Source organism: Somniosus microcephalus, chromosome 22 (genome assembly GCF_052327205.1).
Source record: "Somniosus microcephalus isolate GS21.2 chromosome 22, FLI_Smic_1.0, whole genome shotgun sequence".
Lineage (NCBI taxonomy): Eukaryota > Metazoa > Chordata > Chondrichthyes > Squaliformes > Somniosidae > Somniosus > Somniosus microcephalus.
Genome location: NC_141008.1, coordinates 30,978,478 through 31,003,816, shown reverse-complemented (window position 1 = coordinate 31,003,816; position 25,339 = coordinate 30,978,478). Strand labels below are relative to the sequence as shown.

Here is a 25,339-nt window from a genome sequence, read left to right as displayed (position 1 = left end):
TGTTTCTAAGTTGCCATTAGAGTACTGGGAGCCAGGTGCTCGAATGGAGACCTGGAAACTATAAGTGCTGCTCTCCTGGTTTATAACCAATAGTGTGCCACTAATGCTGACCTAACAAGGGAGGAAGGATGATGCCTACAGCAACAATTCTCAGCACCTGTGAAAGTTCATGTCTAGGGTGCCTATGGAAGCACAGAGTTTACGGAGAGCGCCATTGACGGTGAGAATATTTTATGTATTGGCAGTGGCAAATTTCATAATTATTAAAGATCTGAAACTATTTGGGTTACTCTTCTTTCAAGTTGGATAGGTGAACTAAGATAGGGTTGAAAATTGCCCCTCTCATGTGAACCAGTTCAGCTGCTTCGGTATTTGTATTGGCAATGGCTAATTTAACATTACTCCAACTATGGTCTCACCAGTGGTTATAGTGTGTCATTACTTCCATACATGTATTTTAACTTCCTTATTCAAGTTCAAAAACATTGACAACAACTATTCTGGCGTAAACAACCATCCTACTGATGTATGAAGTTGAAACTTTCATTAAAGAACAATTTCTCTACCAACAATCCTGTATTTTGTACAGAAATCGGATTGGTCAGTCTGAATCAAGCTCCTTATGAACCAGATACTCATCTGTTGCTGTGCAAATACCACGGGTAGAAGCAACAAAACCTCGTTAAAGATTTGCTTTTATAATTCTCAGTTGTCATTTTAATCCTGACTCCTGGATTTTCGGTAGATACAGATCATCCCAGAGGTGTACTTAGAATCTTGTTCAGCTTCATGTGCAGATGTTGCTTTTTCCCAATGTTCTATTTCTTGCACTTTAACTCTTTCCCATAACCCTTTCTGCTCCATTTCCTCCATTACAGCCTGTAGCTGTTTCTTGTAGAGTTGGTTTGAGGTGTTGGTCCGGGTGGTCATACACACAAAGCCCCCTAAAGAAGAGAACAAAGTTATAGGCCATGAAATTCTGTCCGTTTGCGCCGACCGTTAAGGCCGGTTTGTAAGAAAACTGGCAGCTGCCTCGCTTCTGCCCACTTCCAGCGCGGAATGCAGCGGCCACCATTTTGGGCAGGTCAGCAGCGCTGCCATTGCCTACACTCGCTCCAGATATTTAGATGAGTCAGATTTTGGTTCTTAATGGAAAGTCTCTGTGAACACCACTTGCTTCCAGTCCTGGGAGCTCCAGCTGCAGTCCCCCTTGGGCTGCAGCATCACATGGAGATGGAGCAGGGGCAGCAAAGGGGACGAGGAGAAGGAGAAAAAAGTAGAAGAGGGGGAAGCAGAAGGAAGGTGGCAACCCAGACAGCCCCTTTCTGGCCGGGATATTCGGGATCGAATCATCCGCCTGCGGTACCAGTGAACACAACCCCAAATCCCCTTCCAACATCTGTCTCACACCTTACCTTCCCTCTGTTATTGACCATCACAGTATCCTCTTGGCCACAATGCTGAAATAAAAGCCACCACAAAGCAAACTGTCCAATCCAACTTTATCTATCTATGCATCCAATATGACATCAAAAAATCAACTAATCCCCTTAGTGAGTATCTTGCGTGTGCCTTTGCCTATCCTAGTGAAGTCATGCAGTGCTACCCCAGTGGCTGCAGCATGGCTAGTGGAAGGCTGCTGACTTTCAGTGGAGGAGACTGCAAATGGCTTTGCAGGAGGAGCTCGTGGCTGGGAGTATGAAATCGAGTGACAGTGTGTCTTCTTCACTCTCCTCTCCCTCTTCTTGGTCAACCACTGGCTGGGCAGGCTGGATTTCTTGGGTGTCAGAAATGAGGAAGGCAAAAGGGTAGGATTGTGGTGAGGGGAGGGGGGTAAAGCAAGCTTACACCATGTGCAGCTTGTAAATTAGAACATATTGTGGGATGAGGGGGAAGTGGGATGCGAGAAGGATTATAACATATGAGGATACCATCATCTTGTATTCTTTCAGTCCCGGCGCTAGACAAGGGCTCAACTATGCCACTGCCAAGAATGGCAAGCACCGTCTCCTCCAAGCTGGCAAGGTAAAGCTAGGAATGTAAGGTGTGGCTCGTGTTTGGTAGAGATTGTTAGTAAGCGAGTGACATGGGGGTGGGGGGGGAGGGTCTTGCATTGAGCAGTGAGAGGCTAGTGGTGCAGTTGGTAGGAGAGGGCATTTAAAGATGCATTCACTGACCTTGACCACTCATCTGAGGTCATGAAACTTCTTTGGGCATTGGAGCCAGGTCCTGGATCGACACTGCTGGCAGTGACCACTTCGGCTATCTGGTCCCACATCCTTTTTTCTGGAGGGCCTCCTGGCCCCCAGTGTTGACCCCCTGCATAAAGCTTGTGTGCTGTGACGGAGACCCTGTGTGCCCTTTCCATGGCCTGTTGAGCTATTTGAGTTAGTGCTAAAACACTTTTACCATTTTTTAACAGCAGAAGGCAGCTCACCTTTAGGAGTTGCAGACTGCCTTTAAGAGGCGCAGGCTAGCTTTAAGTAAAACTAGCCTCAATCGAACAACGCAAACTTCAGCCCCTTACTGAGCGTACAGCCTGTCAGCAGCTCATTCAGCACTAGGCTGTGCGCTGCAATCATTATAATAAGCAGGTAGCATTAAGATGTGCTGCCTGTGCTCCTTGAATGGGCGTGGGCATGTGGTGCCCGCACCCATTTTTCACGCTATCCAATTTCACCCACTCACTCGCAAATTGGCATAATGGTCTGTAAAATTCCTGTCCAAGTAATTTACTAGTCTGATGCCGTCTTGAAAAAATCCTACCAGACTTTTCCCAAACCATTCATTAAATGGCATTGCACAAAGTATGCGCACATATGAAAACAGCAACATTTTAAGATCAGAAGTGTACAGATTTGACAAAAAACTTTTGAAACAACATGCGGCCTGATGGCTCAGTGAATAAATGCACTGCCAGATATAATGCTGAGCTATACAAACAAGAACATCCCAGAATCAATTGCCAATTTTGGCTGTTCTCAACTGGAGCTACACTTTGGGTCCTACAATTGACCTCAGTGCCTCTAGACGAAGGAGGTGGAAAATGATCAGATTTACACTCCTCAACCCTGTCCAGAATCCTACACAGGAAAATATGTGTGTGTGGACAGCACGGACATCAGTTTTAAGGCCCTCCATGATCAAATGTCCTGCTGCTGTTCCCTGTCTAGGCCAGTGTTACTACCTTTTGTTGAGGGCCACAACCCAACAGATTTTTTGCTCAAGGGCCACTCTCAGGGATACTAAACATCCTGCACCATGGAGTGGTGAGGCATAGTATGACCCCAGTGAAATCCTAATATAAATCAAGTCACTACAGGAAACTTTCGATTAACCGCCCCCTAAATAACCGGAACGCTCTATCCACCGGCAAAATTCAGGAGTCGGTTCAGGTAACTTTTTTTACTTTTAGTTACTTTTTTTACTCCATTTGTTGCTGTGCAAGGGTGTAGCTGAAGCTGTTGCTAAGCTACAGAGACGCTTGCAACTTGTGCCAATTGTTTTGAAGTAAGCAACAGGGTTTATTGCTTTATACAGAGCTCTGAGCTCCGTATCTTTTACTATAGCGTTCGGTTATCCGGAATTGTTGATGAACCGGCACCACATCGGTCCCATCCGTGCCGGATACCAGAAAGTTTCCTGTATTTGCAATTTTTTTTAAAAGTGGAAGCTAGTTCCCTTTTCACAGGAAATAAAAGAAAGCTATAGGAATTATAGTTCTACTTTAGCAGAGCCCTTTCTCACTGCTGGAAGCTAGGATAATCTTGCCTGCTAATAGAAAATGGAACCTAAAAGGCTGGTAGAGGTCAAAGTTGATCAGCCAGATCTGGTGATGGATGGCTAAGCCAAATGTGTGTCTACAGCCGCAGACTCGTGAGAACAGAGATGGGTGCCATAGCAAAGGAATAAACAGGATGGGCGACCATAAGGGTTTTTCTTGGATTAGGGCATCAAAGAGCTGAGGGAATGGTTGAGCAAATCGATAATTAAATATATTGTGACAAATGGAGGACTAAATGCTAAGCAGTTGGGAGTTTGAAAGTGCAGTTCTAATTGACTTGAAGGGTGCATGCAGAAGGAAGTGGATTTGGAAGATGGTAGAGGGGTGTCTTGAGGAATACAAGGAAGTGGTCAGAGACGTCCTTGTCTGTGATCGAGACCATGGGAGATGGTGAGGTCAAGGAGGTGTCCATGAATATGAATAAATAGTTGAGTTTATATGAAGGATTTAGTGAGGATAGGAGGGCAGGGAATTCAGGAGAGAAGGCAAGAGAAGATGAGATGGAGACTGAAATCACCGAGGAATAGAAGTTGCTCACTGCAGAGGCTGAGGGAGGAAAGGAAGGATATCTAGGGGAGAAACTTGGAGAGTGGCGTGTAGGGGTGGTAGACAATGAGGGCCACACCGCCACTGCAGTAGTTTTGGTGGAGCAGGTGGTGGAAAGTATGCCTATATGGGAAGGCTACAGCAAGTGGCAAGATGTCACCACAAGTTCAAGTTTCAGTCAAAGTCAGGATGTCAATACAATCATCTACAATAAAGTGGGGGATGACTATGGCCTTATTCTTGAGTGAACGCATATTCTGGGTCGTGTCTATTTATAATACCAGATTTCTGATTGGTCCCCTTAGAGGACAAGACAGACGCAACAGTTTGTCTGGAATGTGTAATTTGATCCTGCCTGCTGGAGAGTCATCAAGATCTCTAATGTGTAATTTGATGCACAGGCAGGCTCCAGAGCTCATAGTGCTACCACTACTGCTTTCAGAGAACAGACAGGGCTCATCCTCCCCGGTTAGGAGCACTCACAGAGTTCACACTGCCGAGATCAGATAGGAAGGGGTGAGGCCATGGAGGGATTTTAACATGAGGATGAGAATTTTAAAATCAAGGTGTTGGTGGACAATGTTCCCCCTAATTTTTTTGTTGTTGCGCGATCCCTTTAACGGGCTGCGTAGCCCATTCAAAATTTCGCGCATGCCCAAAATCTCCCATTCAAAAGCCAATAAACGGCCTGCACGAGACCTCCAGTCAGCTGCGCAGCTGCGTTAAATAGGGAGGAACATTGCTGGTAGACCATGAGCCAACGTAGGTCAACAAGCTCAAGGGTGATGGGTGAAGGGACTTGCTGCATCTTAGGATACGTGCAGCACAGTTTTGGATCATAGAAACATAGAAGATAGGAGCAGCAGTAGGCCATTCGGCCCCTCGAGCCTGCTCCGCCATTCAATGAGATCATGGCTGATCATCCAAATTCAGTACCCTGTCCCTGCCTTCTCCCCATATCCCTTTAGCCTTAAGAAATATATCTAACTCCTTCTTGAATATATTTAATGAATTGGCCTCAACTGCCTTCTGTGGTAGAGAATTCCACAGGTTCACCACTCTCTGGGTGAAGAAATTCCTCCTCATCTCAGTCCTAAATGGCTTACCCCTTATCCTTAGACTATGACCCCTGGTTCTGGACTCCCCTGCCATCGGGAACATCCTTCCTGCATCTAGTCTGTCTAGTCCTGTTAGAATTTTATAAGTTTCAATGAGATCCCCTCTCATTCTTCTAAACTCTAACAAGTATAAGCCCAATCGACCCAATCTCTCCTCATACGTCATTCCTGCCATCCCAGGTATCAGTCTGGTGAATCTTCGCTGGACTCCCTCCATGGCAAGAACATCCTTCCTCAGATAAGGTGACCAAAACTGCACACAATACTCAAGGTGTGGTCTCATCAAGGCCCTGTACAACTGCAGCAAGACATCCTTGTTCCTGTACTCAAACCCTCTCGCTACGAAGGCCAACATACCATTTGCCTTCTTAACCGCCTGCTGCACCTGCATGCTTACCTTCAGCGACTGGTGCACAAGGACACCCAGGTCTCGTTGCACTTCCCCTTCTCCCAATCTATTGCCGTTCAGATAATAATCTGCCTTCCTGTTTTTGCCACTAAAGTGGATAACCTCGCATTTATCCACATTATACTGCATCTGCCATATCACCCAACCTGTCCAAATCATACTGGAGTTTCTCGGCATCCTCCTCACAGCACACACGCCCACCCAGCTTTGTGTCGTCTGCAAACTTGGAGATATTACATCTAGTTCCCTCGTCTAGATCATTAATATATATTGTGAATAGCTGGGGTCCAAGGACCGATCCCTGCAGTACCCCACTAGTCACTGCCTGCCACTCGGAAAAAGACCCGTTTATTCCAACTCTTTGCTTCCTGTCTGCCAACCAGTTCTCTATCCAAGTCAGTACCTTGCCCCCAATCCCATGTGCCTTAACTTTACACGCTAATCTCTTATGCAGGACCTTATCGAAAGCCTTCTGAAAGTCCAAATACACCACATCCACTGGTTCTCCCTTATCTATTCTACCAGTTACATCCTCAAAAAATTCCAGTAGATTAGTCAAGCACGATTTAACTTTTGTAAATCCATGTTGACTTTGTCTGATCCTGTCACTGTTTTCCAAGTGCTCTGCTATTACATCTTTTATAATGGACTCTAGCATTTTCCCCACTACTGATGTCAGGCTTACCGGTCTATAATTCCCCGTTTTCTCTCTACCACCTTTTTTGAACAGTGCGGTAACATTAGCTACCCTCCAATCCATGGGAACTGTTCTAGAGTCTATAGAATTTTGGAAGATGACCAGCAATGCATCTACTATTTCTAGGGCCACTTCCTTAAGTACCCTAGGATGTAGATTATCAGGCCCTGGGGATTTATCGGCCTTCAATCTCGTCAATTTCCCTAACACCATTTCCCTACAAATACTGATTTCATTCAGTTCCTCCCTCTCATTAGACCCTATGTTCCCCAACATCTCTGGGAGGTTATTTGTGTCCTCCTTTGTGAAGACAGAACCAAAGTATGTATTTAATTGGTCTGCCATTTCTTTGTTCCCCATTATAAATTCCCCTGATTCTAACTGCAAGGGACCTACGCTTGACTTCACCAATCTTTTTCTCTTCACATATCTATAAAAGCTTTTACAGTCAGTTTTTATGTTCCCTGAAAGCTTACTCTCATACTCTATTTTCCCCCTTTTAATTAATCCCTTTGTCCTCCTTTGCTGAATCCTAAACTGTTCCCAATCCTCAGGTTTACTGCTTTTTCTGCCCAATGTATATGTCCTCTCCTTGGATCTTATGCTATCCCTAATTTCCCTTGTTAGCCACGGTTGAGCCACCTTTTTGTTTTATTTTTATGCCAAACAGGGATGAACAAATTCTGTAGTTCATCCATGCGATCTTTGAATGTTTGCCATTGCCTATCCACCGTCCACCCTTTGAGTAACATTCCCCAATCAATCCCACCCAACTCGTGCCTCATACCATCGTAGTTTCCTTTATTTAAATTCAGGACCCTAGTCTCTGAGTCAACTACTTCACTCTCCATCTTAGTGAAGAATTCTATCATATTATGATCGCTCCGCCCCAAGGGGCCTCGCACAACAAGATTGCTAATTAATCCTTTCTCATTACATAATACCCAGTCTAAGATGGCCTGGTCTCCAGTTGGTTCCTCGACATATTGGTCCAGGAAACCATCCCGTATACACTCTAGGAATTCCTCCTCCACAGTATTATTACTAATTTGGTTAGCCCAATCTATATGTAGATTAAAGTCACCCATGATAACTGCTGTGCCCTTATTGCACGCGTCTCTAATTTCCCGTTTAATGCCATCCCCAACCTCCGCATTACTGTTTGGGGGTCTTATACCACTCCCACTAACGTTTTCTGCCCCTTGGTATTTCTCAGTTCTATCCGTACAGATTCATTGATGGTGGAAGATGGGAAGCTGGCCAGGAGGACATTGGAATAGTCGAGTCCGGCAAATAACAAATAAATGTAGTTATGCATGTTGTAGGAACACAGATGATGCTCTCATTTAAAAAAAAAAATTATTTATTGCCCATCCCCAGCTGCCCTCGAGAGGGTGGTAGTGTGCTGTGGTCTGGGGGAGAGGGTTAAAGAGGAGAGGGGGGTAAGGAGGAGAGGGAGAACGTGGTGCAGGTGCAAAGGGGGTGGGGGAACATGATCCAGGCTTAAGAGGGCAGGAGAACATGATCTATCTTCCCAGCTGGATCACGTTCTTGCTCTCAATTCCCTCCACCTTTAGACCTGGATCACATTTTTCCAGCCACTCACTTCCTCCGAGTTCTTGACCTTCTCTCCCCTCCGAGCTGACCCTTCTGCCCCTCCCCGAGCTTCTCTCTCCGCCGAGCTCTAATCTCCCCTACCCACTTTGAGCCCCCTCTCGATCCCCTCCTCTCTCGCCCTGACCACTTGATCCCCTCTCCTCCCCCCCGCCCAAGATACTCACCTCCCCCTGCCCCAATCGCCTCACCTCCCCCTCAATCCGCTCTCCTCCCCGATTCCCTCTTACCACCTCTCGATCCCCTCTCCTCCCTCCACCCCCTCCCGATCCCATCTTTTCCTCCCCTCCCCTCATTCCCCCCTCCAATCCTCGCTCCTCCCTCCCCCACTCCGATCCCCTCTCCTCCCTCCCCATTCCCTCTCCCCCCCCCATCATCCCCTCCATGATCCCCTCCTCCCACTTGATCCCCTCTCCAAATCCTCTCCTCCCGATCCCCACTCCTCTCTTCCCCCGCCCTGCACCCCCATCCAATCCCCTGACCTTCTATGCACGGAGCCGAGGAAAGCGAGCCGGTGCAGGCTACAGCCAGCGCACCATTTAGTACTGCGCACAAGCGACCGGATCGAGTGCGCTTGCGTAGTACCAAGCTGGGGCGCATGCGCAGAGGGAACAGAACACCGTGGAAATAATCAGAGTGCATATTCTGGAGGAAAATGCAAGAGGGACGGTACAGTGACTGTTGATTTTCTGGCAGAGCCCAAAAGGGGCTGTGCTGGATGAGATGAGTGGGGATGGGAAGGAAGTTGGTGAGGTTAGCTTCCAGTAGCCATGCCGAGTGGGGAGGTTGGTGGTAGGAGATTAAGGTAGTTGGGGTTGCTACTTGTAAGGAGGATCAACGGGCCCTTCAGAGAACGGCGAGAGGCACAGAGGGTAAAGCTTATTCAAAAGGAGGTGGGGGGGGGGGTATCAAGCCTGGGACACGACATGAGAGTAGAAAGGCAGAGGAGTAATGACAGGTTCGGTAGGGATTGAGGGTGGGGAAAAAAGTACCCGAGAGGAAATGGTATGCTGGATAACAGGAAGGAGAGGAGTGAAGGACCCTGGAGGAAAAGAAAGGGAGATGTAATCAATGAGGTTAGGTCTGAAGTGGCAGTCAAAATGCACAACGGAAGTAGGATTACATGGGCATGACAGAGATTTAGTTGCGATATATCATGGTCATAAACAAGAGGACAGAGAGAGAGACGCCAAAGCACCCGACTTCTGCTCGCCATCTCTACAAACCACCCCCCCCCCACCTTATTTTCTAAATAAGAAATCCATTTCCCCCCCTTGCATTGTGCTCCTAGCTGGCTTTCCTTATTTTGTACATTCTATCAAGTTCAAAGGGTAGGTTAGGCTGTAAAAATGTTCATTTATCATTACTGCTTAGTGATCAGCTGACTGGATCAGGAACACTGTGGTCAGGAAATGATTTTACAATTTTTGTCTTACTCTAAAATAGAGACATGCAAGGCAGAGATTGGGCTTCTGGGTTGAATAGATAAGAAATGTGTTATCCCAAAAATCTCCCTGGCCTCTGCCTTTAGACTGATACTCTTGCCAGAAGTTGAATCAAACTGATTCTTCCTCGCATCACTTTGGTACCTCAGCGTTGTGTCCAGGGCCAGCCAACATTAGTAACTCTCCTCAATTAGCACTGTGCTAAATCACCATACATATTTCTCCTCTGTTGAGCACTATATTTTGCATCTAACATCTAAATGCAAGCATTGTGGCTTTGAACACAGTCAGCAGAGGGTTCATGTCTGCTCACCACTATGCCCGATGACCTGGCTAACATTGGTGCATCACTTAGGATTGTAGTTAATGACCAAGCCATCAGTACCTATCGTCTGCTCAGTGGTCTGTTAGCAGTCAGCCACTATCAGTAACTCAGAGTCCAAGGTAAATGGAGTATCTGCTGAATGTTGAACCTTAATATGCTCAGAGCAGAGTCAAGCCCAGATCAGCTTTACAGTGACTGTATCAGGATTCCACCAGCACACAGCTCGAGTATCTGGTTTATGGCAGTTTAACTTCCGAATTCAGTAATATACTAAGCACCTCAGAAAATAAAGGAAAGACTGTGTCATGTCTTGCCACTCCTCTTTACTTGGTCAATCCGAACTCTCAACCACTCAGTTTATATTTAGCTTCTGTTAGTCTGTTCGAGTTCAGCAAAAGACCTGAAATTTTCTTACCTGGCTTGGTAACTCGATGGAGTTCAGGAAGAATGGTATATGGCACCTGTCCTTCACTTAGTGCCCCAACAATCACAACAGCATCGTAACTGTCTGAAACAGAAAATTAAATAAAAAATAAGATAATGCCAGATGACTATCTGTAGAATTTGGCCTTGCACCAGTGAGCAGATAATAATCTCTTCCCTGGTGTGAGAAGACTAGTTTTGCATTAGAAATTAAAGCAGAGTAGTGGGTGACACACTGGGGGACTTTGTAGTGCAGTAGGTACTTCTTCTTTGGTACATCAGTCTTTCACACACCCCTGTGAATGGATTATTAAAAGTAGCAATATGTTTTAAGTCCATTATTTCAATGAAATTTGAAGTAATGTTGGACTGAACTGTCGAGCGTCCTCACAAATCCTATTTACGTCTTTCATTTTCTGAACTTCTTTACAAAGCCAATGTTTCTTAATAATGAGTAAGGTTGTCATTTTTAACTGAATTGCTCTCACCACCATCACCATTCTATTGTCCTCTCTCTGGCAACTGTAATTAAAATTATTTTAAACTTTTAATGGTACCCTGTTATACTGGTCACCGAACACGCCCGCTAGAAGCGGTCTGGACCCAAGCTTGACTTGTACCTCAACCAAGTGGGTTAATCTTCATGTGCGAGCTTAGACAGCGAGTTTGAGCAGGCTACGTGACCAGAGGGCAACATAAGGAACCAAATCCAACCTCACTTGACGATAACATGGGCAGACTGAACAGTATGATTGGGCCATTGGTTGATTGTTCTACTCCATAACTTAGGGGTACAGAGATCATTTGAAGCATTCCAACTGCTGCCCTGGACAACTGGGAATCAAATCTGGGACTTCTGAACTGTATAGGATTGTTGATCGTAGGTCATTCTATTCTGATGCATGCCTTGTACAAAGTGATGAGAACAATTTTGTATCCAAGAAACTGTAAAATGACATGTATTTAATCTAGGCAATGACTCAATTAGAAATAGTACCAGATTTCTTCTTAGAAACAGTTAAAGATCAAAATAATTGCCGGTCTCAGACAGTTACATGTCGCTTTATCTGTTAAGTTACCTGAAGGCGCTGGAAGCGACTCAGTATCCAGCATACATTTCTGGAGGGTTTGGTACACTGATTTAGACCGTGCCAGTTCCAACATTCCTTCACTGCCATCCATTCCATGAAAGTTACAAAACCCAAGTCTCTGTAACTAGACAAAAACAAAGAGATGCAAAACACAGCTGTGTACAAGAAGCAACTATATTATCGATTGGTTACACAACCAGCACTAAACTCAGTTAATAATGAGACTTACAACTCGGTTTGCAACCTGTCTGACAGATTTTTGTGACACGATTTATGTGCAGATGGAGTGCTATATTAGTGCAGACTTTTCAACACAACACACACATCCTAGTAGAAAGAAAGAACTTGCATTTATATAGCATCTTTCACAACCTCAGGACATCCCAAAATGCTTTACAGCCAATTAAGTACTTCTGAAGTGTAGTCACTGCTGTAATGTAGGAAACGCGGCAGCCAATTGGCACATCGCAAAGTCCCATGCAGCATTCATCAGAACAGGGAAATTCAAACCTGTATCTTTCATTCAGTGGCAGTGTGTGTTGGTGCTTCTATGCACTGCATCACATTAGAAAATGCATAATTAGTCCCATTTACGACCTGTACACAAGCATATTTTACACTTAATAACAAATAGCTAATATATTACTGTATATAACATGTCAGAACAACAAATAATGAATTAAGTTGCTTCTACGTGTGGTCTTGAATGAAAGAATTGGGAGGGATCTCACTACAATTCGGTCTGAAATGGAAGAGCTTAAAATGAAAAGAAAGAAAGACAGACTTGTATTTATATAGCGCCTTTCACGACCACCGGACGTCTCAAAGCGCTTTACAGTCAATGAAGTACTTTTGAAGTGGAGTCACTGTTGTAATGTGGGAAATGCGGCAGCCAATTTGCGCACAGCAAGCTCCCACAAACAGCAATGTGAAAATGACCAGATAATCTGTTTTTGTTATGTCGGTTGAGTGAGAAAAATTGGCCAGCACACCGGGGATAACTCCCCTGCTCTTCTTCGAAATAGTGCCATGGGATCGTTTACTTCCACCCGAGAGGGTTTAACGTCTCACCCGAAAGACGGCACCTCCAACAGTGCATTACTCCCTCAGCACTGTACTGGAGTGTCAGCCTAGCTTTTTGTGCGCATGTCCCTGGAGTGGGGCTTTTGAACCCACAACCTTCTGACTCAGAGGCGAGAGTGCTACCAACTGAGCCACAGCTGACACGGACGTGAAACTTAGAAGTAAAATGCACAAATTTTCCACAAGTGAGCCCGGCTCTCATTTTGGTACATCTGCAATGTGCACTGATTTTCAAAACGTCATTATTCTTCTTGATTTTTCTTTAAATTGTCACATTGCTGTTTGTAGGGGCTTGTTGTGTGTAAATTGGCTGCCACGTTTCCCACATTACAACAGTGACTGCACTTCAAAAAGTACTTAACTGGCTGTAAAGCGCTTTGGGATGTCTGGTGGTTGTGAAAGGTGCTATATAAATGCAAGTCTTTCTCAAATAATTTCATTACCACCCACTGATTTAATGTCTTGGCATGCACACTTGTACCCAATAGACAGTCTCCAAATCAGTATAGTGTACACACAGGTCAGGGGAATTTTGCTCAGCTGTAATTCAACTCAGTTAATAGTTCAGAACAAACTTCATTCGGTGAAGCACAATTTACAAATTATAGCCTGCACGGACATTCAAGTATCAAATCGTTTCTAATCTAGTGAAAAATAAGTTTTCCAGGTGCAGCAAGATGCAGTTGACAACAAATGTCACTCACATTTAGAAATATAAACAAAAATTCTAGAACTCCATAAACACAAACCTTATACATCAAAGAGCTTGATTGCTTGGTCAAAAAAGAAACTAAAACTCAAACCAAGCAAGAGAATCTTCAGTGCAGTTCTTGTTCATGAATGTTTAGCATTGTTAGCCTTTATTGGTGATTTGATGTGTCAGAACACACAGCAAGCCACCTCCTGAGGAGGGTTTTAGTACCTCTGATGCCCAGAATGCCAGGTCATTTACACAAGTGATTTTCAAACTTTTCCATGTGGTGAACTTTCTGGAAATAGTCACACACTCCTGTCCAAAACAGTGTGAGCTACTCAAAAATAGTGCTATCATTGCAGAATTATTAATATATATGCACAACAACTTGCATTTATATAGCTCCTTTAGCATAGGAAAATGTCCCAATGCGCTTCAAAGGAGCATAATCAGACAAAAAGTGACAGCTAAATAAGGAGATATTAGGGTGGGTGACTAAAAGAGTCTTAAATGAGGAGAGCGAGCTGGAGGGGTTTAGGGCTGGAATTACAGAGTTTAGGGCCTATAACGCTCAAGGCACAGCTGTTAATGCAAGGCAAAAGGGAGTGGGGGATGCACAAGAGGCCAGAGTTGGAAGAACGCAGAGTTCTTGTAGGGTTGTAGGAGGTTACAGAGATAGGGATGGGTGAGGCAATTTGAACATGAGCATGAGAATTCGGAAATCGAGTTATTAATGGACCGGAGGCCAATGTATGTCAGCGAGCACAGGGTGCGGGTTAGGATATGGGCATGTTACTAGCATGTTATACAGATACAATATGCTAGTAAGTCAACAAGTACAAATTCAGAAACCTGATGCCTTCAGGGACTCTTCCTATGGTGCGAGTGCCCCAGTTTGAAAACCTAATGATCTACACTACAGGTTTATCTTTAACTGCAAATCAGAAGCAACTAGGTAGTATATAAAAGGAGCATTTAAAAAAAAACGAAATATGTTAAGAGTTATAGAACTGTTCCCCATTAATAACAATAACAACCTGTATAGCGACTAGTCCTGTCCCACATGCTATGTCCAGGACCAGTGCTTGGTCACGGTCTTCAAGCATTACTGCCGCTAGACTCTCTGCAGCCAAGAGAGGAGCCTGATAATCCAGACATATCACATCCTGCAGCAGAAGCAATTGAAAAAACAATTAGTAATTTCAGCACAGGATATATTCAGATGAAGGAGGCCATTCAGTTTATTTATTCTCATCCTTCCAGAATACCAAATTTACCATCTGCCCATTACAGCAGCTACCCATTTCTTAAATGAGTAGAGTCCTGTTCTCAATCACCTTTCACAGCAAATGGTTTCTGCTGATCACCTTCTGTAAATATATCTTGATTAAATTGTCCTAAATTTATCCTTCACAACACTGAACCTAGGATTGCCATGTTTCAGTTTTACTTTCTCTATCCCGTTACGCATCTTCTACATCTCAGAGGTCCCCAAGTCTCTTTCAAAGTTGACGAATCCTAGATTATCAAGTCATCCCCCGTAACTATTCTCCCTGACACAATAGATCAGCTTGGTTACTTTCCTCTGCATTGCCTTTAGAGCTGCATTTCCTCCTTATGTCGTAGTGACCACAACTCTACGCAGTATTTGAAGTGTGCTTGATCAGGCCACTGTACGGCTTCAACATCACTCCTAGGGAATTGAATTCAATTAATTTGCCAATAGAACAAATCACGTTATTTGCTTTGTTTATTGTTTCCTCTCATTGTTTAGACGGAGTGAGTGGCAAGTCAAAACTCCCCAGGTCTCTTTCAGCTTCCCTCTTGGCAAGTTCTATCCCATCCATTCAGTACATATACCTATATATATATATACTTTTACCTCCAAAGTAAAACATATGCATTTGCCCGTATTGAACTTAATTTGCCACTGACCTGCCTAGGTGCAAACTTAATGGGTTTCTCTCCTCTGCGTTCACAGTCCCCTGCTAACTTGGTGTTACAAATGAGTTTATTTTAAATACGGCTGGCATCATTATCTATATCTATTTTTTTTTTTTTAAACGCTGAGTGGATTGCAATATTCCATCTCAAAATGCATTGAAAACTCCTATGTTGGGTTTTGTCAATGAAAAAAATATCAAGTTTACAAGTTTTAATATTTACTTGCAGTAACTGCTACACTTGCACTGTAATTGGCATTGACAGTGTTAAATGCAAGTCATGGTAATGTCAGGTGAGAAGCCCATCATTGGTACCCTGATTTGGCTGCGAGTCACAATACAGTTCCACTACAAAGACAAAAAAATACTGCAGATGCTGGAAATCTGAAAGAAAAACAGAAAATGTTGGAAACTCTCAGCAAGTCAGGCAGCAGCTGTAAAGAAAGGATGAATGTTAATTTGTCAAGCATAGCCCTTCCTTAGAACACTGACAGATTATGCCCGGCGTGCTGAGTGTTACCAGCATTTTCTGTTTTTGTTCTAGTAAAGAGACACTGGGTGGCAGCACAGGAACATCTTAAGGTTCAACTTTCACCCTCACGTGGAATCCTTTGCTAAGTATTTTATTGAACTCTGCATTCTAATTTTACAACAAAATTAGTAATCAAAAACCTTAGGAAAATTAGTACTCACTTTAATGTGAAACAAAAAGTAGCCACCACACAAAACAGATTCACCAAATTTCTACTCGTTCACATAGTACTTTTAGAGCGATAACCAATGTGACTTTAAAATGGCAACACAGTTACATCTGTGCATTCTGGTCCAATTATGCCCTTCCATCTAACCCCGCTTCACTTGAAGACTTCATACGGTCTTGACTACCTGTGCTAAGCCACAGGAGATCAACTAGTAATATATTAAAATCAGCACATTGGATATGCTTTCCATTGAAAAATGTGAGGCAAACATTGCTATGCAGATTCTCAAGTGGCCCCAAAGTTTGTTGTGGGGGGGGGAAGCCTTAAAAAAAAAATTGCCCTGCAATACAAAGCCCAGACTCTTGCCCTCTCTCCACCGCTCCCTGGTCCACAACCTGTCCCTTGCCAACTGGCAGCCTTTAGCATTGGCTAAACTCAGGCCCAGCTGAAACCTCCTTCCTGCCACTGCCACCAGGCAGTCTCTACCTGATCTTGGCTGGCAATGGCCTCCTCCTGCTTGTTTTCTGTTGCTCCCTGATGTCTGGCAGTCAGCCATATCCCTCGACAGCTTGTTTCGTGCCACTCAGTGGCCTTTTTGATTGGGTGTTGGCACTTCAGTTCCTATTCTCATGTTTCCTGCTACTTTACCACCTTTCATACTTCAGGTCAAGTTTGCAGGTGGGGTGAGGGGGAGAGAAAGAGAAAGGGAATAGAGGTGAGGGGTGAACATCAAGGGTTGGAGGGGCAGGTTAAGAAGTCAGGGAGAGAGGAATGTTGGTGCGGGGGGGAGGGGGACAAGGGCACAGGGCCACTTAGGGGGCAGAGAGCATGTTAGGGAGAAAATAAATATTAAGGGAGCAAGGGAAATGTTAGGGAAGAAACAAAGACGAGGGGCAATAGGAGACGAGGGATATTTTAGGGAGTGACAAGGAGGAGGACATTAGAGAATTGGGGGATAGGAATGTTGGGAATGCAATGGGCCAGAAGGGGGATTTTAGAGGGAAAAGGGGCACACGTGTATGTTAGGGGATACAAGCAGCTGGTAGCGAGGCAGGGAACAGTGTGGGATGTTGGGGGAAGACAGGTATATTGGGAAAGGGGCCAAGAGGAATGTTTGGGGGGGGGGGGTGTAAAATTCAATGGGGCCAGGAGGAGAGGCAAAGGGGGAATGGAGCTATGGGGAAGGGATGCGATGGGAGCAACAGGGTAGGGATGCGAGGTGACACAGGAGTAACAAGGATGATAGAATAGGAGGGATGAGGGGAAATTGCAAACATAGAAAAATAGTAGTAGGCCATTCAGCCCTTCGAGCCTGCTCTGCCATTCAATATGATCATGGCTGATCCTCTATCTCAATACAATATTCCCGCTCTCTCCCCATACCCCTTGATGCCTTTTGCGTCTAGAAATCTATCTATCACCTTCTTAAATATATTCAGTGACTTGGCCGCCACAGCCTTCTGTGGTAGAGAATTCCACAAGTTCACCACCCTCTGAGTGAAGAAATTTCTCCTCATCTCAGTCCTAAATGTCATACCCCGTATCCTGAGTCTGTGACCCCTCGTTCTAGACCTCCCAGCCAGGGGAAACATCCTCCCTGCATCCAGCCTCTCTAGCCCTGTCAGAATTTTATATGTTTCAATGAGATCCCCTCTCATTCTTCTAAACTCTAGTGAATACAGGCCTGGCGACCAAATCTCTCCTCCTAAGACAGTCCTGCCATCCCAGGAATCAGTCTGGTAAACCTTCGCTGCACTCCCTCTATGGCAAATATATCCTTTCTTAGGTAAGGAGACCAAAGCTGAACACAGTACTCCAGGCGTGGTCTCACCAAGGCCCTGTATAACTGTAGTAAGACATCCTTGCTCCTGTACTTAAATCCTCTTGCAATGAAGGCCAACATACCTTTTTGCCTTCCTAACTGCTTGCATGTTTGCTTTCAGTGACTGGTGTACAAGGACACCCAGGTCCCTTTGTACATCAACATTTTCCAAACTATCACCATTTAAATAATACTCTGCCTTTCTGTTTTTCCTACCAAAGTGGATATCTTCACATTTATCCACGTTATACTGCATCTGCTATGTATTTGCCCACTCACTCAACTTGTCTAAATTGCCTTGAAGCCTCTTTGAATCCTCCTCACAACCCCACCTAGTTTTGTGTCATCAGCAAACTTGGAAATATTACATTTGGTTTCCTCATCCAAATCATTGATATATATTGTGAATAGCTGGGGCCCAAGCACTGATCCCTGCGGTACCCCATTAGTCATCGCCTGTCACCCCGAAAAGGACCCATTTATTCCTACTCTCTGTTTCCTGTCTGTTAACCAATTTTCAATCCATGCCAGTATATTACCCCTAATCCCATGTGCTTTAATTTTGCACACTAACCTCTTATGTGGGACTTTATCAAAGGCCTTCTGAAAATCCAAATACACCACATCCACTGGTTCGCCCTTATCTATTCTACCAGTTACATCCTCAAAAAACTCCAGGTTTGTCAAACACGATTTCCCTTTCATAAATCCATGTTGACTTTGTCTAATACCGTTGATATTTTCTAAGTGTCCTGTTATCACATCCTTTATAATAGACTCTAGCATTTTCCCTACTACTGATGTTAGGCTAATTGGTCTGTAGTTCCACGATTTCTCGCTCCCTCCTTTTTTAAATAGTGGGGTTACATTTGCCACCCTCCAATCTGCAGGAACTGTTCCATAATCTATAGAATTTTGGAAGATGACAACCAATGCATCCACTATTTCCATTGCTACCTCTTTTAGTACTCTAGGATGCAGATTATCAGGCCCTGGGGATTTATCGGCTTTCAGTCCCATTAATTTCTCCAGCACTATTATTTCCTAATACTAAGGCCTAGAAATTCGGTGGGCTGCGCCACCAGTTAGCGCCCAAAGAGGGCACTTAGTGGGTTTAGCGCCACTGGGCACGCCTCCCGTGAAATTTAGCGGGGCGCTAACCGTTAGCGCTGCGCCGCCACGGATGACGTCATCGGTGTGCGCAGCGCCCCGCTACCGCCCCGATCGCGAAATTTGGTTGCACGCCCTGCTGTAACGCCGGTCACAATTTGCGACCGCTTCAGGGGGGCCTACCTGTGGCGGTAGAGGCACTGAGGTGCAGGGCGGCCATTTTTTTTGCTGGCCGCCTGCCAGCACCTCTTCGCGCAGCCGTCCCCGGCCTCCTGAGCCCGCCCCCGCGTTGTGCCGGCTGTCTCCCAAGAGCCCGGCACTTCTCCTCGGTGCTGGGCTCTTTTGCCGGCACTCACGATCTTAGGTCGCGCTGCAGCAGGCCCCTCCCCTTTAAGAAGGGGAGGAAGGCCTGCAGTACCGCAGCGCGCCGTGCCGCAGCGCCATGTTGCGCTGCGAACTTCAGTTGCAGCGCCCCAAGACGGATGCGGGGCGCCTCGAGTAGCGCCGCGCTTCCGTTTGGGGCGCTCAAACTGAATTTCCGGCGGGCGCTCACGACTCCTTCCGGGGCGGTACTTCCGGCGCCCTGGCGAGACTGGTGCCACTGAATTTCTAGGCCTAATTTCCTTTAATTCCTCCCTCTCACTAGACCCTTGGTTCCTTAGCATTTCTGGGAAGTTATTTGTGTCCTCTTCCGTGAAGGCAGAACCAAAGTATTTGTTTAATTGCTCTCCATTTCCTTGTTCCCCATTATAAATTCTCCCGTTTCTGACTGTAAGGGACTTACACTTGTCTTCACTAATCTTTTTCTTTTTACATATTTGTAGAAGCTTTTACAGTCCGCTTTTATGTTCCTTGCAAGTATACTCTCATACTCTATTTTTCCTCTTTTAATCAATCACTTGGTCCTTTTTTGCTGAACTCTAAACTGCTCCCAATCCTCAGGCTTGCTACTTTTTCTGACAACTTTATATGACTCCTCTTTGGATCCAATACTATCCTTAATTTCTTTTGTTAGCCATGGTTGGGCCGCTTTTCCTTTTGTGTTTTTGCGCCAGAAAGGAATGTATAGCTGTTGCAATTCATGCATTCGTTCCTTAAATGTTAGTCATTGCCTATCCACCGTCATGCCTTTTAATGAAGCTCCCCAATCTATCATAGCCAACTGCCTCCTCAGACCTTCGTAGTTTCCTTTGTTTAGATTTAGGACCCTAGTTTCGGATTGGACTACTTAACTTTCCATCTTAATGAAGAATTCTAGCATGTTATGGTCACTCATCCCTAAAGGACCCCGCACAAAAGATTATTAATTGACCCCTTCTCATTGCACAATACCCAATCTAGGATAGCCTGTTCCCTAGTTGGCTCCTCAACGTACTGGTCTAAAAAACCATCTCGTACACACTCCAGGAATTCATCCTCCACAGTATTATTGCTAATTTGTTTTGGCCAGTCTATATGTAGATTAAAGTCACCCATGATTACTGTAGTACCCTTGTTACATGCGTCTCTAATTTCCTGTTTGATGCCGTCCCCTACATTACCACTACTGTTTGGAGGCCTATAGATAACTCCCACCAATGTTTTCTGCCCCTTGGTGCTTCTTAGCTCCACCCAGACTGATTCTACATCTTGATTTTCTGAGCCAATATCCTTTCTCACTATTGCTCTGATTTCATCCTTTACTAACAACGCCACCCTACCTCCTTTTCCTTTTTGCCTGTCCTTCCTAAATATCGAATATCCTTGGATATTCAGCTCCCAGCCTTGGTCACCCTGCAGCCATGTCTCCATAATTGCAATTATATTGTTTTCATCTATTTGCGCTGTTAATTCGTCTACCTTATTACGAATGCTTTGTGCGTTCAGATACAGTGCCTTTAGATTTGTCTTTTTAACATTTTTAGACATCTTAACATTTATTTGTACTATGGCCCTAATTGTCTTACCACTTTTTCTTACCCGGACCCTATTTGTTAGCGCACTCCCTTGTTTGTACGCTCTGTCCCTTCCTGACACAATCTGGTTATCCTTACCCCAATCACTTTCCTGCACTGCTTACCTGTCTTTTCTTTTTAGCATTCTAGATTTCTCTCCACCGGGACCCTTATTTAGTTGAAAGCCCTATCTACCTCCCTAGTTATTCGATTCGCTAGAACTCTGGCCCCAGCATGGTTCAGGTGTAGTCCGGTCCAACGGAACAGCTCTCTTTCCCCAGTACTGGTGCCAGTGCCCCACTAATCAAAACCCACTTCTCCCACACCAATCTTTGAGCCACGCATTCATCTCCCTGATCTTATTGACCCTATGCCAATTTGCTCGTGGCTCTGGTAATAATCCAGAGATTATAACCTTTGTGGTTCTGCTTTTTAATTTAGTCCCTAGCTGCTCAAATTCTGAGCAGAACCTCTTTCTTAGTCCTACCTATGTCGTTGGTACCTACGTGGACCACGGCAACTGGATCCTCCCCCTCCCACTCCAAATTCTTCTCCAGCCCGGAGGAGATGTCCTTTACCCTGGCACCAGGTGGGCAACATAGCCTTCGGGACTCACACTCCTGGCTGCAGAGAACAGTGTCTATCCCCCTAACTGTACTGTTGCCTACTACAACCACCTTCCTTTTTACTCCCCCTACTTGAATGGCTTCCTGTAACACGGTGCCATGGTCGGTTTGCTCATCCCCACCGCAGTCCCCGCACTTGTCCACAAGGGTTGCAAGAACCTCAAATCTATTGGACAAGTGCAGGGACTGAGGCTCCTGCAATACTACCTCCTGGATCCCCATACCTGCCTCACTCGCAGTCACACCCTCCTGACCCTGACCACGTGTCAATTCTTAAGCATTTAATCTAAGGGGTGTGGCTGCCTCCTGGAGCAAAAGGTCCAGGTAACTTTCTCCCTCCCTGATGTCTCGCAATGTCTGCAGTTCGGACTCCAGCTCCTCAACTCGGAGCCAAAGTTCCTCGAGCTGCAGACACTTACCGCAGATTTAGTTGCACTGGACAAAAATGTCCACAAGCTCCCACATATTGCAGCAGCAACACATCTCCTGTTCTCCCATTATTTTATTTATTTATTTAATTAATTAGTTTAGTGCTAATGAAATTATTTACCTCATTTAGTTTATTCAATTAATTAATTGAGAGTGCTGAGAGAGTTTGGGTAAGTGAGAGTTAGGGTAAGTGGGGTGTTAGGTGCTGTTTGTGGCCTTGATTTTCCTGCCAGTCTCAGGATTAGCAGACATCGCGGAGGTGGAGCAGCGACGCGAGGCCCAGTCGAGGCAGCCAGGAGCAGCAGCAGGTGTTGAGTCGAGTCGGAGCAGCGAGGCGAGGCAGACTAAACAGGCTCCACAGGCAACATTCCAAGGGGAGGTCAGAATTCAAAAGTGACATCACAGGCAAGCTGGTAGGTGATTGGCTGGTTGGTGAGTACTTTTCCTTCCCTTTTAAACCTTTATAAGTTGGTAAGTTCAATTAAATAGAGGTGTGATATTCATCATCTAGAATCGGGGCAGAGGGTATTTAAAAACAATAATAATAAATTTAATTAATTACATAGAATGGGAGAGCAGGTGATGTGTTACTGCTGCAATATGTGGGAGCTGGTGGACACCATTGATGTTCACAGTGATCACATTTGCAGTAAGTGCTGGCTGCTCGAGGAACTCCGGCTCCGTGTTGATGAGCTGGAGTCCGAACTTCAAACACTAAGACACATCAGGGAGGGGGAGAGTTACCTGGACTCTGTGTTCCAGGAAGTAGTCACACCAATTAGATTAACTAATTCAGATGTAGTCCGTGGTCAGGTACAGGAGGGTGTGACTAAGAGTGAGGCAGCTACGGGGATCCAGGAGGTAGTGTTGGAGGAGCCGCAGCCCTTGCTCTTGTCCAACAGGTTCGAGGCTCTTACTCCCTGTGGGGACGGGAACGGGGACTGCAGGGTGGATGAGCAACCTGGCCACAGCACCGTGGAATAAGGGGCCATTCAAGTGGGGGGAGTAAAAAGAAATGTTGTAGTGGTAGGGGATAGTATCATGAGGGGGATAGATAGGGTTCTTTGCAGCCGAGAGCGAGAGTCCCGAAGGTTGTGTTGCCTGCCCGGTGTCAGGGTTAAGGACATCTCCTCTGGGCTGGAGAGAAACTTGGAGTGGGAGGGGGAGGATCCAGTTGTCGTGGTCCATGTTGGTACCAACGACATAGATAGGACAAGGAAAGAGGTTCTGCTGAGGGAGTATGAGCAGCTAGGGGCCAAATTAAAAAGCAGAACCACAAGGGTAATAATCTCTGGATTACTACCTGAGCCATGAGCAAATTTGGCTAGGGTAAATAAAATCAGAGAGTTAAATGCGTGGCTCAAAGACTGGTGTGGGAGAAATCGGTTTTGTTTCTTGGGACACGGGCACCAGTACTGGGACGGGAGAGAGCTGTTCCGTTGGGACAGACTTCACTTGGCCAGTGCTGGGACTAGAATCCTGGCGAATCGAATAACTAGGGCTGTAGAGAGGGCTTTAAACTAATTAGTGGGGGGGGAGGTTTCAACAGAGCGAAAAATAAAAATGTCAGCAGAGAAGGCAATAGAGCAAGGTAGCAGTGGGGGAATTCAAAACCAGAGCATGTCAGGAAGGGACAGAATATATAAAGATAAAGGTAAAGTAGTAAAGGGGGTAAAAGCAGGAATAAATTGTCACAAAACATATTTAAAAGTTCTTTATCTGAATGCACGCAGCATTCGTAACAAAATAGGCGAGTTGATGGTACAAATAACTACACATAGGTATGATCTAATGGCCATTACAGAAACATGGCTGCAAGGTGACCATGACTGGGAACTAAACATCCAGGGGTATTTGACTATTAGGAAGGACAGACAGGAAGGAAAGGGAGGTGGGGTGGCTATGTTAATAAAGGGTGGAATCACTGCAATAGTGAGAAATGATATTGGGTCAAAGGATCAGGATAGTGAAACAGTTTGGGTGGAGATAAGGAATAATAAGGGGAAAAAGTCACTAGTGGGCATAGTCTATAGGCCTCCTAACAGTTGCAACTCTATTGGTCGGAGTATAAATCAGGAAATAGTTGGGGCTTGTAATAAGGGAACAGCTATAATCATGGGAGATTTTAACTTTCATATTGACTGGACAAATCAAATTAGGTGGGGCAGCCTTGAGGAAGAGTTCATACAGTGCATTAGGGATGGGTTCCTTGAGCAGTATGTTACTGAACCAACCAGGGGGCAGGCAATCTTAGATCTGGTCCTGTGTAATGAGACAGGATTAATAAAAAATGTCCTAGTAAAGGATCCCCTTGGAATGAGTGACCATAACATGGTTGAATTCCAAATTCAGTTGGAAGGTGAGAGAGTTGGATCTCAAACCAGCGTACTAAGCTTAAATAAAGGAGACTATGAAGGTATGAGAGCAGAGTTGACTAAAGTGGACTGGGAAAATAGATTACGGTGTAAGACGGTACATGAGCAGTGGTGTACATTCAAGGAGATATTTCACAACTTTCAAGAAAAATATATTCCAGTGAGGAAAAAGTGGCGTAAAAAAGACAGCCATCCGTGGCTAAGTAAAGTAATAAAGGATAGTATCCGACTGAAAACAAGGGCATATAAAATAGCCAAATCTAGTGGGAGGATAGAAGATTGGGAAGCATTTAAAAGCCAGCAAAGAATAACTGAAAGATTAATTAAGAAAGGGAAGATAGATTATGAAAGTAAACTAGCAGAAAATATAAAAACAGATAGCAAGAGTTTCTACAGTTATATAAAAAGAAAACGGGTGGCTAAAGTGAATGTTGGTCCCTTAGAGGACGAGACTGGGAAATTAGTAGTGGGGAACATGGAGATGGCAAAAACGCTGAACAAATATTTTGTATCAGTCTTTACAGTAGAGGACACTAAAAATATCCCAATGCTGGACAAACAGGGGGCTATGGGGGGGTGGGAGGAGCTAAACACGATTAAAATCACTAAGGAGATGGTACTCGGTAAGATAATGGGACTTAAGGCGGATAAATCCCCTGGACCTGATGGCTTACATCCTAGGGTCTTGAGAGAAGTAGCGGTAGGGATTGCGGATGTATTGGTGGTAATTTTCCAAAACTCCCTGGATTCAGGAAAGATCCCAGCAGATTGGAAAACTACTAATGTAACGCCCTTATTTAAAAAGGGAGGTAGACAAAAGGCTGCAAACTATAGACCAGTTAGCCTAACATCTGTGGTTGGTAAAATGTTGGAGTCCATTATTAAGGAAGCAGTAACAGGACATTTGGATAAGCATAATTTAATCGGACAGAGTCAGCATGGTTTTATGAAGGGGAAGTCATGTTTGACAAATTTGCTCGAATTCTTTGAGGACGTAACAAACAGGGTGGATAAAGGGGAACCAGTGGATGTGGTGTATTTGGACTTCCAAAAGGCATTTGACAAGGTGCCACACAAAAGATTACTGCACAAGATAAAAAATCACAGGATTGGGGGTAATATACTGGCATGGGTGGAAGATTGGCTATCTAACAGAAAACAGAGAGTTGT

At 44.9% G+C, this 25,339-nt stretch overlaps 1 protein-coding gene across 4 annotated transcripts in view; it reads right to left on the bottom strand.

Annotated features, from left to right (window-relative positions):
• Window positions 1–678: 678 nt before the first annotated feature.
• The window catches only part of mettl27 (methyltransferase like 27), a 33,104-nt gene continuing 8,443 nt past the window's right edge, over window positions 679–25,339 (bottom strand). For 2 of the 4 annotated variants that reach the window (XM_085964375.1, XM_085964376.1), the window contains exons 3-6: window positions 14,267–14,395; window positions 11,441–11,576; window positions 10,354–10,446; window positions 679–944 (exon numbers count right to left, since the gene is read on the bottom strand). In XM_085964375.1, the coding sequence (XP_085820501.1) occupies window positions 718–944; window positions 10,354–10,446; window positions 11,441–11,576; window positions 14,267–14,395 (585 nt within the window). In that variant the 3' untranslated portion in view covers window positions 679–717. The remainder of the gene's footprint in view (window positions 945–10,353; window positions 10,447–11,440; window positions 11,577–14,266; window positions 14,396–25,339) is intronic. The other 2 variants (XM_085964377.1, XM_085964378.1) reach the window with 2 other exon arrangements.